Raw genomic sequence first — 15,762 nt, 5'->3', positions numbered from 1 at the left:
AGGACAGATAAAAAGGAAAAGGGGCGGAGTTGCTTTGCTTTGGTTAATGAGGAAATTAACACAATAGTGAGGAGGGATATTAGATCTGATGATGTGGAATCTATATGTGCAGAACTGAAAAACACCATGGGGCAAAAAACATTACTGCAGATTGTACTTACACTCCAAACTGTAGGGGTAATGTTGATAATGGCATTAAACAGGAAATTAGAGATGCATGCAAAAAAGGGACAGCTATAGTTATGGGTAACTTTAATCTGCATATAGATTAGACAAATCAAATTAGTAACAATATTGTAGCAGAGGAATTCCTGAAGTGATGGTATTCTGGACCAATACACTGAGGAGCCAATTAGAGAACAAGCCATCCTAGACTGGATATTATGTCATAGAGAAAGGAATAACTGGCAATTTGGTTGTGCAAACTCCTTTGGGGATAAGCGAACATAGTATAATAGTATGCTTCATCAAGACAGAGAGTGACGTAATTAATTCTGAGACTGATGCCCTGATTCAAAACAGAGGAAACTAAGTTGGCTATGATAACTTGGGGAATGTAATGTGAAAGGGATGACGATGAAAAGGCAATGACTTTTCAAAGAGGGCATGCCTAAACTGCAACACAGTCCACCCCAGCCCAGGGTCTCCCAGTGAGCAAGGACCAGGTAGTATTGAGGCTGAGCCTGTCCACTCCAGGCTGGCTGTATTCTTTTTCTCTCTCTGTTACATCTTTTTTATTTCTTTTTCTTCATTTTCCCTACGTCGCAGGGAGGCTTGCAGCGAATGTATAAACTGACTGTAAAAGTTGTAAAAGATAGCTTTGAGAAGATAAAAAGTTGGTGAAGACAAATGTAGTTAGGACCCTCACAGTCAGAATCAGGGGAATTTATAAATCGGGGACAAATAAATGGCTGACTGACTATATAAAAGAAGATACAAATAACATACCAGAAAGGTTGGGGAATACAGGGTTTAATGAAAGGTAGGAGCTGAAAATCAGTATTAGTGGGAAATGGTGTTAGTGAAATTGCTTGGATTGAAGATCAATAATTCTCCAGGACCTGATAATCCACATCCTGGAGAACTGAAGAAAGCGGCCCTTGGAATAAAGGCTGCAGTCAGGGTCATTTTCCACGATTCTCTAAATTCTGAAACAGTTCCTTCAGATTGGAGAATAGCTAATATAACTTCCCTGTTTAATATAGGAGGTAGAAAGAAAACCAGGCATTATAAACCAGTTAGCCTGATTACAATAATGAGGAAAATGAGAATCCACAATGAAAGAAGTAATACTAAACATTCAGAAAATAGTGACAGGAATAAACTGTAGCATAAGTTAATGAAAGGGAGATCACGCTCAACAAATCTACTGGATTACTGGATTCCTGAAGAAGGGCTTATGCCCGAAACGTCGATTCTCCTGTTCCCTGGATGCTGCCTGGCCTGCTGCGCTGTTCCAGCAACACATTTTCAGCTCTGGATTACTAATTTAACCAGTCGACCTGTTGAGGGGAGCCATGGCTGTGAATTTATTTGGACTTTCAAAAGGCTTTTTGACAACTTGATGTCAATGAACATTCGTCGGCATGGACCAATTTTGGCCAAAGGGCCTGTCTTCACGTTGTAGGACCCTTTGACTCTGTATACAAGCAGAGGTTAAATCAGTTAGATTGCTGGAGTTCAGAAGGATAAAAGGGAGGATCTCACAGAAATCAACAAAATTCTAACAGGACGAGACAGGATAGATGCAGAAAGAATGTTTCCGGTAATGGGAGAGTCCAGAAATAGAGATCACAATCTAAGGATACAGGGTAAAACATTTAGGTCTGAGATGAGGAGAAATCTCTTCACCCAGAGAGTTGTGAGCCCATGGAATTTGCTACCACAAAAAGTAGCTGAGGCCAAAACATTGTATGATTTCAAGGAGATGAATGTAACACTTGGGGCTGAAGGAATTAAAAGATGAGGGGGGGAGGGGAGCTATTGAAATGGATGATCATCCATAATGAACGGCAGGGCAGGCTTGAAGGGCTGAATGGCTACTCCCGCTTCTTTTTTTCTTTACTTTCATATAATGTAGGAAGCCAGGAGTGCATTGGAAGAGTGACATTTATTGGCAACATTGAAGTTTTTAGCAGCAAAAGAGATTGAGGAAGCATCAGACAATGTTCTGGAAATTAGACTAGGTATCTAGCTTGTACCTGACTTCAAAGACACATCCTTGCACCTTGACAAGTGAATACTGCAAATGCATTGTACCCCTTGTTGGTCACCTAGATCTTCTTCTGGGGTCAAGCATAGCTTTTGAAACCAGCCTTTCTGCATATACATACCCAAAGTTTTTTAGTGCCACATATTTCGCTGGTGCAAAGAAAAAACGTGGGCAGTTTCTGCGTTATTGCAACACCTGTGACAGATCCGATTGGTTTGATGCATTTTGCTAACTGCAGCAATTGTGCTGACTGCAGTTAAAGCATGTAATTAATATTGGCCTGCCATTATGACCCCAGAAGGCATAAATTGTTTGGTCCTTTTTCTTGCCCAGATCTTTCCTATAAGTTTTAATCAGAGTAGAGGTGAATACCAATTCAATTAGTGTCCCTGCAAGGTCCTCTTCGGTGAAATCACACTCATTCCCTTTTCCATGGCACCTGGTGAGAAAGTCATCAGTAGACATTTGGGATTTCAGTTTATATAATATGGGTTAGAGATTGTTAATCAAAAGTTAATTTGCACCTTGAACCGGTCCTTAAATTATCTCCTTCTCTTTTCTGGTTCATGTATTTATTCTTCGAAGCCCCTACTTGCAGATTGCAAGCACAAATTTCAGAGTTCTTCTCTCTGGATCTGTGCATTAAAGATGCATGTGTTGCTTAATTCAGTGAAGATATCACTCGCTGCCCAATCCATTATCAAATGCCTGCTTTCCATTTCTTACTGAAGGTCTGTGGTTTTCCTTTTTATTAAAACAGAGTGCAGAGCTGGTATGTTCATTTTTTTTTCACTTGGTTCCCTGTTCTGTCCTTTTATTTTTCCATCATTTGCTTCTACTTTACTTCATTTTTCATGGTTGTGGGCTCTTTAAGACATGTTGCTGACTGTGAGCCTATGCCTTTAAGAGACAAAGGCCTCTTATTGCCAATATGAATTAAAAGCTTGCAAGAAATACTTTAGCTTCTGAGGTTGTTTTTAAACTCATGAGAAATCTTTTTAACAGCTGTAACATTGCTGTTTTGTCAGGAAGAGGCTGAACTTGTCTTTTATTGTTATAAATGAGATAAGGGGCTTCTAGCTTGATAGGTCTTGAACTTCAACTTAAGAAGAAGGTGAATCTGCCCCTTGGCTATTTAAGTTGGCAATCTGCATGAGCACAAACATAGTATGGTCAGTCATCCAAGTGCTTTACAATCCAGGGCAGACTAATCTGCAGCAAGGATTCTTTTTCAGGCAGTTAGTAGCACTTATTACTGCACTGTCATCATGCCATGATTCGTGTTGATAGGTAATGATCTTCAAATGCACTTATATTCACACCATAACACACAAATGAGATGTGAGTTACAAAGAATTCATTGAACTTTTATTCCAACACCTGGTATCTACACATGTACACAATAATCATTAGCACTTTTATGTCTGGCCTTAAGCTTAACAATTTAGGTATAGTGTCGCACACCTCCCTCAGCATCCTATGCTGCAGTGGACTCAGTAAGATGGAGACTGAGACGGTTACACCATAAGTTCACACATTATCATTCAGTGATGACATCACAGGCATGTCCCTTAAAGGTATATTACATGTCTATTGGAATGCTTGACATAACACAGGGCCGTCGAAGATCCCACTTTGTTTTTCAAAGAAGGACAGAAGAGTTCTTCTAGTATCTCGGCCAATATTTAGCCCTCGACCAACATCAGCAGGACAGATTATCTGGTCATTATTCACTGTTGTTCATGGAACCATGCCATGTGTTAATTCACTGCACACTGTTCCCATTACTGACAAAATTTCAAAGGGGCTTCATTAGCTGTAAACCTTGAATAAAGGTTATGCAATCACAAGGTCAGAAGAAATCCAAACCATACAAAAGTCAAAAGAATTGTTACAGTATACTTTACAGAAATATATGACTTTTCACTAAAATAAAAAGTCAGGTCATGCCACCCTTTAAAATCAACTACTATCAGAGAATAGTGCCAAGCATACAGTAACCATTGATCCACCACATGATACAAAAAATAATATTTTTAAAAAATAGGGTGTCCCATTTGCAAATATTGCTAATGAAGTAGCATAGTTAAAAAATCAAGCAGCAAGGAACATTTGAAAAGGTAGACTTTTGAAAATTATCTGCTATGTTTTATAAATGCAGTTGAAGATGTGAAATGAACTGAGGAATGATATTTTTTCTGGCTCTTGTTAATCACTGGGACTTTCTGCCAAAAGTTAGCACGTGTTGTGCAACTATTGGCTGGGCATCCTGCATTATAATTCCATCAATGTTGCTATTATAGTGTCCCGCAGATGCAATGGTCACTAAATTTGAAAAACCAGGCCTAAAGAAGCTTTAAAAAATGAAAAGAATAGTCAAAGGTTATTAGAGAAGGATGTTTCAGTGAGCATGGCGAAGATTGTGAAAGACTTTTCCTGAGAGATGGAACAGAAAGAGAATAAATACTCAGCTATCTTTACTGATCACTATTGGTGAGCAACAGTGAATCAAAGTATTTCCTAATCGGTGAAAGCAAACTAATTTATCATGCTTTAATTTTCATTCTGTAGATTTAATTTAAAAAACTTTGCATTTAAGACAGTAAATTTACACACAAATAATACAATATCAGATTTCCTAGAGAGCACTGATAGAAAACTACACATGCCTTTCAAGGATGAAACAATTTTATGAACTGCTCAACATATCCAACTGTCTACTTCAAAACTTTGGACAGATAATGCATCGAATCATTTTCAGACAGAGCATGGCTTAGCAATGATATAATAAGTTGTTATTTATACAGGCAGCAGGTCTAAGTGAAGGATGCTAATGATGGGGACAGCAATCAGGGTCATTTCATGGTTGGGAAGGATAAGGACTAAGCACAATAGGAGTTGTTTCTTCAAAGGGCCTGAATAATCCTACTATTGGTTGCACTGAGGAAAGTTTCTAACACCTTGCTTAATTGACATATATTAATGAGGTTTCTGAGTCAGGCAAGTGCACTGACCACCTACAGAAATGAAAAGGGCCGAATGAAGGTGTGCCAGTGGGCAGTAATGACTATGAAATTGTCCTTTGGTCAACTTTATAGAAATCTGTACAGATTTACATGTTAATAAAACGCAAACAGGTCAATGCTCAATACATAGCAACACACAAGAGAAGGTTGCTATATTAAATTAGGGAAAGCAATGGCCTCATGGTATTATCACTAGACTATTAAATCTAGAGATCTAGGTAACATCCTGGGGACCTGGATTCAAATTCTATGACAGCAGATAGTGGAATTTGAATGCAATTTTTAAAAAACTGGAATTAAGAGTCTAATGACGATCATGAATCCAGAGCTGATTGTCATAAAACCCCAACTGTTACACTAATGTTTTTTTTAACGGAAGGGAATCTGCCATCCTTACCCGGTCTGGCCTACATGTGACTCCAGACCAATTGCAAAGTGGTTGATTCCTGACCTGTCCCCAAACAATTCAGAATGATCTCATCCAGTGAATGAATAAAAGAAACAATAAAGCATAATTGCTAAAAGTTCATAGATAAAACAAATGAAGCCAGACAAATAAACTTATTCATAGAGAACAAAACATCACTAATTTCTTTATTTGTTAAACACTTTCAAAACATCTTGATGATTATCATGCTATACAATGGTAAGATATTACATCTCCTTGAACCTTTCACATACAACACACAGCATAACCATGCACTTATTCCTATTTTATATTTGAAAACCATCTATTCCACGTGACATTCTGCAGAGTTTTAAGACTCCTGTTCAGCTTGGAAAATGTAACCAACTTTCACAAAGTGCTTTTCCTCTTCTTTCCAACTTTCCTATCCCCAGTTCCTACTGCAGAATATTTCCACACATAGCTTATGTCGTACCCAAGTAATCCATATCTATGCGCTGCTGTACCAATCAACAATTTGAGTCTGAAGCACCTCGATTGCAACTGATCATCTCCTCATTCAATATTTCCACATTGTCCCTTCAAGCAGGAAACAGTGGATGGCAATTGACTGCCCAAATTCTCCTCGTCAAACACCGCCTGAGCTTACCTAGACTAAATTAATTATGTGGAGCAGCCAAGTATTGTCTGAATCAGCTGGGCCACCACAGCCTCATGCACCATCCTGAGAATTGTGTTAGAACCCAGGGTTGAATTTCTGGGCACTGTCAAGGACAGGAATGGTGATAGAATACAAAAACACTGTTACCAGCAATTTCCCTGCACCATTTCCAATGCCAGTGATTTTCGATAATACAGGTTCAGGGCCCTTGAGGAAGGCAGCTAATTAGATGCACTGAGGAATTTGATAATGTTGGTTAAAGGAGATGGTGGATTTCCATTTAGTTCCACTTTCTTGATCCAGCAGGAGCCAGATTAACTGGCTGAAGGAGGTAACTAGTCCTTCCTGTCTGCCAAAATGCAATTCAGTTAAAGGCCATCTTATCTACAGATTCCATGCTGCTTGCACCCCACACCTTCCCCTCTTTGTTTCCAGCCCACAGAGAGGGCCTGGCTACTGTATATGACTTTCAACTTCAGAAAAATGTTGGATAAACCACCCCTTCATATTGACACCCACTCTCAGCTGCTAGGCCTCCAGCTGTCCCTCAAATTTGGCAAACCTACCTTTCACACTTAACTGGGCAGGGACCATGTCTTCATCCTAATCAGGCGAACTCCTTTGAAAAATCTTAAAGAGTGACTGTCTTCACGCTCCCCCCAACTATCCCACTACATCCCTACCATCTTTATGCCTCACCTCCCCCTTGGGGGTGGATCTTCACGAACCTGGCAAAGTCCAAAAACATGGACCTGAACAGAAAAATCCAGCTTTGAAACTCAATTCTAGACAGTCTCAATTTTTGTCAATAAATTTCCTATTTTAACCATTTCTACATGAACTCTCAAATAATTTACTCCAATTCCATGATAGCTTTACTGAAACAATTGCAGTTTTACACCAAGTGAAAGTTGAGGTTCCACTACTTACGGACAGAGCGTTAGGCGAGATTAGATTTTAAACATAATTTTGCTCAACCTATGATCAAGTACAATTCAGACAGAAGTAACACATTTGCTTAAGAATTCAGATTACAAGCATTGATCAAATTATACCAATAGGACTGATTTACAGGACATGTTCCTAGAGAACAAAATGGAAATTATTGCTAAAAGAAAACTCAAAAAGAACCAATGCTGCTTCATGCAGTTTCCCTGTTTCATTCATACAAATGGAATAAACCATTTTGGATTTTATAAAATGGAATTCAGGTTTTGCATCAACAGAAACAGAATAATTTAACATTAAAAACAGACCAATATTACTTAAAAATGAAACGTTCATATCTTTCAAAACACTTCATTAAGAATGCACCTACACAAAACAAACAGGTAAAGAGACCAAAAGGGTGCTTCTTGTTTTTTGACAAGCTTCAGTAACCATAAAGATTATCAAAGGCTTGATACACACTATAGATAAATAATGAAACTATTACTCAGCCACTGTGAAACTAACTATTTTATATAGTTATTCTTTATTTGTTTTTTAATGTAACATAAGGAACATGAAGTAGATGATCAACATGTGAACACCGTTCGAATATTTGAAGCAAAATGCAGATTCACAACAAAAATCATAATTCTTGTATTATTCAAATTGAGATCATGCCGTAATTAGGAAGGTACTCACTATATCCCACATAATAGGGAGATACTAACAAGCTCCTGCAGTTCCTTGTTTGATGAAGAATCAGGCCGATTAGAAAACATCAAACTTATTGGAGGAAATAGGATTAAATGTGACCACTGGCAAAGAGTTGAAAACCCAGCGTGTATTAGATCATTTCTGTGATGAGCTTCAAGTCCAGGCATCTGACAAAATGCTCTTTCGAAGAAATAACTTTTGAGCTGTTGTTTTCATTTTAAATTTACCTTGCTGTTGCTTTCAAAGAAAATGTATTGTAGAGACCACAAATAAACTTAAGACTTCTCAAAATCATTCATTGTAAGAACTGAAAAGTATTTGTATGGTACATAATTCTGCTGCTGCTGATGTGACTACTCTAAAGTAGGGAAAGTAATATCCTCTTGATAACCTAAATAAGTCTTATCTCATGTAGTACACAGACAAATAAGGAATAGAGACATAAAGGTTAAGCAATACCTTGAGAACTTCCATTGGCACCTGGGTATTTGTGGGTAGACTGGTGGGGACGCTGACGTTGATGGCCTGTGTCTGGCTGACTGGCACTCGCTGCTGAATGAACTGTGCTGCCTGCAGCTGCTGCTGCTGTTCTCTTCGTTCTTGCTCCTGCATTTGCTCGCGCATGAGCTGCTGCCGTAGCAGTATTCGTGACGTCATATTGGAGGAGGTTAATGGGGGTTTAGCTGATCCTTGCTGCTCTGATGAATTGCTGTGGTGGAAACCAATAGTGGAGAAAACAGACTTCTATTAGAATCCTACACGAGGTGAGCAGGAAAAGAAAAAAAAATGCATTTTAACAGGAGGATACTGCTGGCAATTCAGAAAATTTAACTGACAGAAAATTTAAAAGCTGGCACATAGAGTTTGACAATATGCAATCTATACACTTCCAAGGTATTTTTCTTCATTTAAATGATGATGACGAATTCCTTTACAAAGTACAAGTGGCAAAAAAGCTCAGCACAAAATCACAATGACTAAGTTACCAAGCTGAAAGTGCTTGAGGGATTTACAGAAAAAAACGTTATGAAGTGGTGACCATTTTAATTACGTGACAGGCAATATTCTCAGCTACACATGACATAACTGGAAACGTTCAGTTCGCAAACAGTTAAACCAAGTATTAAACAGTTCTGGGCAAAGTTTTAAGTCAATTGTCAGGCTGACATCTGTCATGTCATGGGCAGCACGGTGGAACAGTGGTTAGCACTACTGCCTCACAGCGCCAGAAACCCGGGTTCAATTCCCGCCTCAGGCGACTGACTGTGTGGAGTTTGCACATCCTCCCCATGTCTCTGTGGGTTTCCTCCGATTTCCTCCCACAGTCCAAAAATGTGCAGGTTAGGTGAATTGGCCATGCTAAATTGCCCGTAGTGTTAGGTGAAGCGATAAATGTAGGAGAATGGGTCTGTGTGGGTTACGCTTCGGCGGGTCAGTGTGGACTTGTTGGGCCAAAGGGCCTGTTTCCACACTGTAACTAATCTAAGCTAAAACTGCAGACAAAGAACAGATATTAAATTTAGTTTAATAATTCGTACTAAAGCTAGATAAGACAGATTACCAATCTATACAGACATGGCTGTCAACATTATAGATATATGGTACAATTTTAACTCTTGGACAGCACTGCATTCTGCGAAATGCAGCAGGAGAACTTAACTTTAACAGTTGGACCTCAAAGTGTTATCATCCATCAAAGATCAAGAAGTAACTCCCTAGCCTTTCGAATTGTTTGGTTCAGCGGTAACCACAGGGCCCTAGAAAAATGCCCCCCCCCGCCGACACGGGGAGATGGTTAACTTTAGAACCTACATCCCTGTCCCACAGAAAGCATTTGAAGCTCCTCCATTTGGACTTCCTCTCATGCCCAGTGCAGCTCTTCCCTGGCAGGAAAGCCAACATCACTCTTCAGTTTAGTATAACAGCAACCAGGCCTCAATAATAAAAGATATGAGATTAAAGAAGAACCTCAGGGTGCACTGACAGATGTTTTCACTATCTACAATTTAAAATTGCAGCCAACCAGACTAAAGCAGGGAGCAGGTGTGAACAGGTCCCCTGCCCCTTTCTGAACAGCACCAAATGCAACCCATTTTCAAAGGAGAGGGTTGTAATTTTCCCCAATAAAATTTGGCCTCAAATATTCAAGGAATGATCCATGGAGTAGAAGACATATAGCCATGTCTGTGTTTCTCTAATCCAAGTCAAACTATCAGGGGAATATGCAAACAAAACATGCACTTCCAAAAATATGGCAGGGTAAGTAGGAAGGCAACTTGACCTGGTACTGTATCACATCACCTATTGGACAGGAATGGTGATTGTAAAGTATCATTAATAGAGCTGTGCAACGACACTTGCTCAGGAATGGCCTGCTCACCGATGCTCAGCTTGGAGTCAGCCAGGGGATTCAGCTCCAAACTGAGTTACACCGGTGAGTGCCAGAGGTGAAAGAAAGTGACTTCCCTTGACATTGAGGCAGCAACAGAGGGAGTGTCACTCAAAGGTTCCGTGCCCAGCAATCAGAGTCAGCACACCTATTGCAGCACTACCTACCAGTTCCAGAAGTTGCTATCACACACACACACCTTTGACCTCAGCTGGAAAGAAATTTCAAGGGAATGTGGAGTATGACATCATTTCTGATGAAAGTTCATCTTAAAATGAAATATTAACTCTGCTTCCCTCTGCTGCCTGGCCTGTCTATTTCCTATTTCGTTTTTTGTGTTTTCTTTTTCAAATTTCAAGGATTTAATGGAGTTCTAGTAACATTCAAGTCAATGGAAATCAGGAGAAAAACTGCCCGCAGGTTGGAGTCATCTCTAGCACAAAGGATGATGATTGGAGTTATTGAAAGCCAAGCATCTCAGCTCAGGACACTGTTTTGGGACTTCCTGAGGATGTTTTCATAGACCCAACTAATTTCAGCTACTTTATCAATGACCTTCCCTCCATCATAACATCAAAGGTGGAGATATCCATTGTGCATGCACAATGTTCAGTACCTTCTGCAATTCTTCAGACAATGAAACAGTCACTGTCCATATGCAGCAAGATCAGGACAACATTGAGGTTGGAGCTGATAAGTGATAAGTAACACTCTCATGTAAGTGCCAGGCAATGCCCATCTCCAGGAAGGGAGAATCTAACCATTGTCCCTTGACATTCAACAGCATTACCATAATTGAATTACTTAACATTAACACTCTGGAGTTTAGCATTATCCAGATACAAAAAGGAACCTTGATTATCCAAAGGGCACAGGTGGGGAGTATTTTGTTCAGTTAATCAAATTCCAGACAACATAGTTTAGCCAAGCATCAGGGCCTTGCGACTTTGCCAGATAATCTGATATTCAGATAATTGAATGCTGGATAATTGAGGTTCTTCTGTATGTACTGGCCCATACAAGTACTTGATCTACAAAGGCAGATTCAGAAAATGGCTAACTCACTAGATGATTTCCAAAAGTCTGTCCACCATCTATATAGCACAGGTCAGGATTGGATTTGTGTAGTTCAACAAACACTCAAGAAGCTCAGAATCATCCAAGACAAAGAAATCTACTTGATTGACACTGGTGCACATTGGCAGCAATGTGTAACATCTACAAGTTGCACTACAGTGGCTCACCAAAGCACTCTATACACCGCTTTCGAAACAAGCAAACTCTGACACCTAGAACAAGAAGCATGGAAAGACTACCACTTGTCCATCCTCCTCCAAGTGACAAACGATCCTCCTCCAAGTTACAAACCATTCATGATCACTGGATCAAAATCCTGGAATGCACTACGCAAAAGCATTGCTGATGCACCTACACTTCACGAATGCAGTGTTTCATTAAACTGGCTCAGCACCAGATTACAAGCAATTTAGGATGCAAGACGTACTCATGCTACCATTGATATTCACACCTCACAAGTAGTTAAGAAAAAGGTGTGATCAACTGAGCCCTGGGCTTAGGTTACTTATTTGCTCTGTCAACCAAGGAATCTTGCATTCTTTGAATAAAGACTTCTTTTTTAAATGTAGAATTGGAAGAGGAATAAGAGTAAAATGTAACATTTTCGCCAAACTGAACTAGCAACCATTTTAAAAAAAATTATCAAGACTTTTCTCGAAAACTTCTAATATATCAAGCACTTATTCCAAAGAGAAGTTAGCCTCTATAATCATCCATCGAAAAGATCTATCACCCATCTATTGAACTTCCCAAACAAGCCTCCAGTAAAGAAGTTGATATTTATGTTATGAACTGTATGAACAATTCAGTCAAACTCAGCAAGAATTTGAAATGGAATATATTTTATTACGCATACTGGGAAAATACTAGCTTTGGCATAGTAGTCCATTTAAAATATAACCCCTTATGAAGTATTCATTCCTTATCTGTATTCAGTAATTAAATCAGAAACTTAAAGACTTGCATGTATAAAATATTTGATAACTATTAAAACATGCATCAAATTTCGACTTAAAGCTTTTCCTGGCCTAGCCCTGCACACTAATTACAGAGTAAAATAAAGAATTATTTTTCTTATAATATTTTATATATATTTGCTGATCTATTCTTGAAAGCTGCAAACTCTTTCAGGCCAGATGATTTGTCATGTACAGCATATTGTTTCACATAAATCATTTCCTTCCAATGCCACAGTCACCATAACAGACTTCAAGCACTGCTCGGCATTTCTAATTTTAAAGATGAGTGCAACAGCAAAATAATTGGAAGTATTCTCCTGTGGTCAGTTTCTACTTGGAAATCTGTAAAAGAAAACCTACACTCTATAGCAGTGAAGTAAATTTATACATCTGATTGGCTAAAGTTTTAAGTTCATCATGTAATTCTGTTAGGTTTACATACAATAATCAAGTTTATACTCATGGGACACTATTTATAAGTAGACAGAGATGTTGTAAGGGCAGTTGAAGTGGCTTAAGAACTCAGCAAAGAGGGAGTTCTGGTTGGCAGTTGGAAAAATCAGTAAATAATGATAGTTATATATTACCATAGAAGTGTGGAAACTGGACATCTTGAAGAGGGTTGGGAAAAAAAAACAAAGAGAGGAAACAGTGGGTGAAAAAGAAGACAGCATGATTTGAGAGGGAGGATGGTGTGGAAGGGAAGACCAGTCAGTTCTGTGAGGAATGTGATCCAGTGATGATGAAAGAATGGCAATCGACCGGTATTTTCAAGTCGGGTTGGAGGGAAACTTAGAGGAGATACATTTCAAACTGGTGGTCCTAAAAGAGGTGTTCGATTTGAAACTTCCAGTGTGGAATGCTTATTTGAGTTAGGTGTTTGCACATCTGGTGATAATCAAAGTTTAGTTTGCTCTATTCACAGTCTTGTGTTTTTTTTCTATTAAGCAATTAAGAAACTATCAGTTGCAGCTTTTTTCTTAATTTTTAAGAAACCAATGTAACAATATACTTTATTCCACTGTTAGTTTTTAAAATACAGTCTTATCTCCCAGAAAGCAAGACACACTTGTTTTTTGGTGCACATCACATACAAAAATATAACCTTTCTTTCTATTCAAGGTCTGAGAGTTCAAAACATCCTGAGCCATTAATCCTTTTAACAAAATGAGAAGAATACCTTTATGCCACAACAAATACAGCTGCTGAATAATCAGACTAATTAGCTCCTAAATCAGTGCGTACATTATAGTCTCAAAGTGCTTGACACTAATACTGTTGATTGTCAAACAAATCAAACTTACTCACAAAGTTATTGATTTGAAATTGTGACGTTTGACCATTTTAGTTTTAGTAAGAATGTCATGTATGACTGTGCTTTAAAAAAACCACATGCTTTTAAAGTTACAGAAAATTATAGTGACATCAAAGGCATTATTTGAATCCATATTATACAATAACTTCAATACTCCAAATTCTTGCGGAGTTATTTTCTATCATGCTTAAAATAAATAATTTTCAATATCTGACTGATCTACTTAAAATATTCTGTAAAATATATTTTAATCTGCCTCTGGTGGCAGATAAATAGTATTCCCAGTCATATTTATGACATGATATGGTATCAGAGCATCCTTCATTTCCAATATTAATATTCCAAAGCAATTAATTGTGATTACGAAAATTAAACAACACTCGCAAAACTCTAGCCTTATCAGTTTCTTCAACATTCATGTGCAGAAAAGAAGAATCTTTTGACTAAGATGGGATAAAGCAAAGGCTACACATCAAGTAAGTAACAAGAGCTGACTACTACCATCATATCTGAAGTGTGTTAAAAACAGAAAAGGATCAGAAAACTTTCTATGTCCAAAATAATAGAAATCAAATGTGGGGATCAACTAATCTCCAAAATAGTGAATTCAATTCAATTCTTCAAGGTGACTTAATCCAACAAAAGACAATTCTGAACAAGTGAAGACTGAAATGTTGTATACACTGAAGATTCATTTAATTAAAAAATTCAAATAAAGTAATACTTCATTTGCAAAACTGATGTGAATGCTTTTTAACTCACAATGAGCTAAGGTGTGTCTTTTTTACTCCAGATTTCCACTGATTCTTCTCTTTTTAAGTAAGGAACATCACCCAACTGACTGCTGGATTAAAGCCATATTGTCAGCTATTGTCATATTTCATTGAGACAAAACTAGAACATTATTACAAATTTTGGTAATGAACTAAAAAAGCTCTGATTTTTTTTAAAAAGTAAATCTACCTCCTATGTTGTGTTCAGTATTGTGTTTCACAAGGTAATTTATCTTGATTTTTCATAAACTTCAATACTGTTGTGACAGGATCTCTACTCCACTGAGTTTTGTTTTATTACTGTTTGTCCCATAAAATAGAATAATTCTTTACATTAATGCAAAAAGCACAAAACTGAGACCACTAGAAACTTGACCAAAAAAAATTACAGAAAGTGCACACTGGAGAACAGGTAGAACAGTAAATCAGAAACAAATTGCTGGTAAAGCAATTTTTGTTTTATTTTTAAGTTACTGTTCGAAATTAACCTTGATGAAGGGAATACCAAAGCATTTCTTTTCAAATGCCCCGAGATGTTATTTTTAGTATCTCTTTGTTGTCAATGACAAATTATTGTCAAATTTTCCTTTTTCCCTCTTAAGTCTCATCTTAGTGAACTCTTGACTTTTTAATGAATTGCCTGAATTTCTTCTTTAATCCCTTATGTTAATATAATGCCATACTTATCTCTACTCCTCTTTGCAATTCGTTATGTCTTCCCAACATGCCCTACTACTTATCAAGGCTGCATTCGCATACATTTGGGAAACATGGCTGTAAAATATATTAAATGTGGGTACAAGATCCATTTTTCCAAAAGAAATCAGCCCAAATAATATTCCAAAATCTTTATTTCTATTTCACCTCATATATCAAGTTTTCACAACTGTACTGCAGGAGAACTTTCACACAGGACTCGCCACTGTCAAAGGCCTATAATATTCAATTATTAAAAACTGCACAGAAAGAGCGGGAGCAGCAGAGGAAGTGACGGCAAGCAGAGGGGCAGCCGAGACCCGGAAGCAGTTAGTGTAAGCTTAGCTGGGTTAGTTTTTTTCCCCCCTTTAAAAGCGTGAAGGAGAGGAACCCGAGGCACTACACGGGTAGTGCCTCCCACCCGCCCTCCTCCTCTAACCTAATAATAACATCTGTTGTGGTAAGCAGGTAAGTGCTGAATTTTGCTTGTATTATTTAGATACAGTTTTTGTTTAAACAGTTAGCTTTAGAGGGATGGCAGTGAAGGCAGTGCAATGTTCCTCCTGCAACATGTATGAGGTGAGGGATGCCATCGACGTCCCTG

General features: G+C 38.2%; 1 protein-coding gene across 5 annotated transcripts in view; it reads right to left on the bottom strand.

Moving 5' to 3' along the window:
- Positions 1 to 15,762, bottom strand: part of LOC122559083 (microphthalmia-associated transcription factor-like) — a 286,328-nt gene that overhangs the window by 128,333 nt on the left and 142,233 nt on the right. For all 5 annotated transcript variants that reach the window (XM_087994440.1, XM_087994442.1, XM_087994439.1 and 2 more), the window contains one exon: positions 8,409 to 8,658. In XM_087994440.1, coding sequence (XP_087850566.1) covers positions 8,409 to 8,658 — 250 coding nt within the window. The remainder of the gene's footprint in view (positions 1 to 8,408; positions 8,659 to 15,762) is intronic.

Source organism: Chiloscyllium plagiosum, unplaced genomic scaffold (assembly GCF_037043375.1).
Source record: "Chiloscyllium plagiosum isolate Xiang-an unplaced genomic scaffold, Cpla_swu_hap1 HiC_scaffold_14, whole genome shotgun sequence".
Classification (NCBI taxonomy): Eukaryota; Metazoa; Chordata; class Chondrichthyes; order Orectolobiformes; family Hemiscylliidae; genus Chiloscyllium; species Chiloscyllium plagiosum.
The sequence above is the reverse complement of the archived record's forward strand: the minus strand, read 5'-3'. Positions and strand labels throughout refer to the sequence as shown.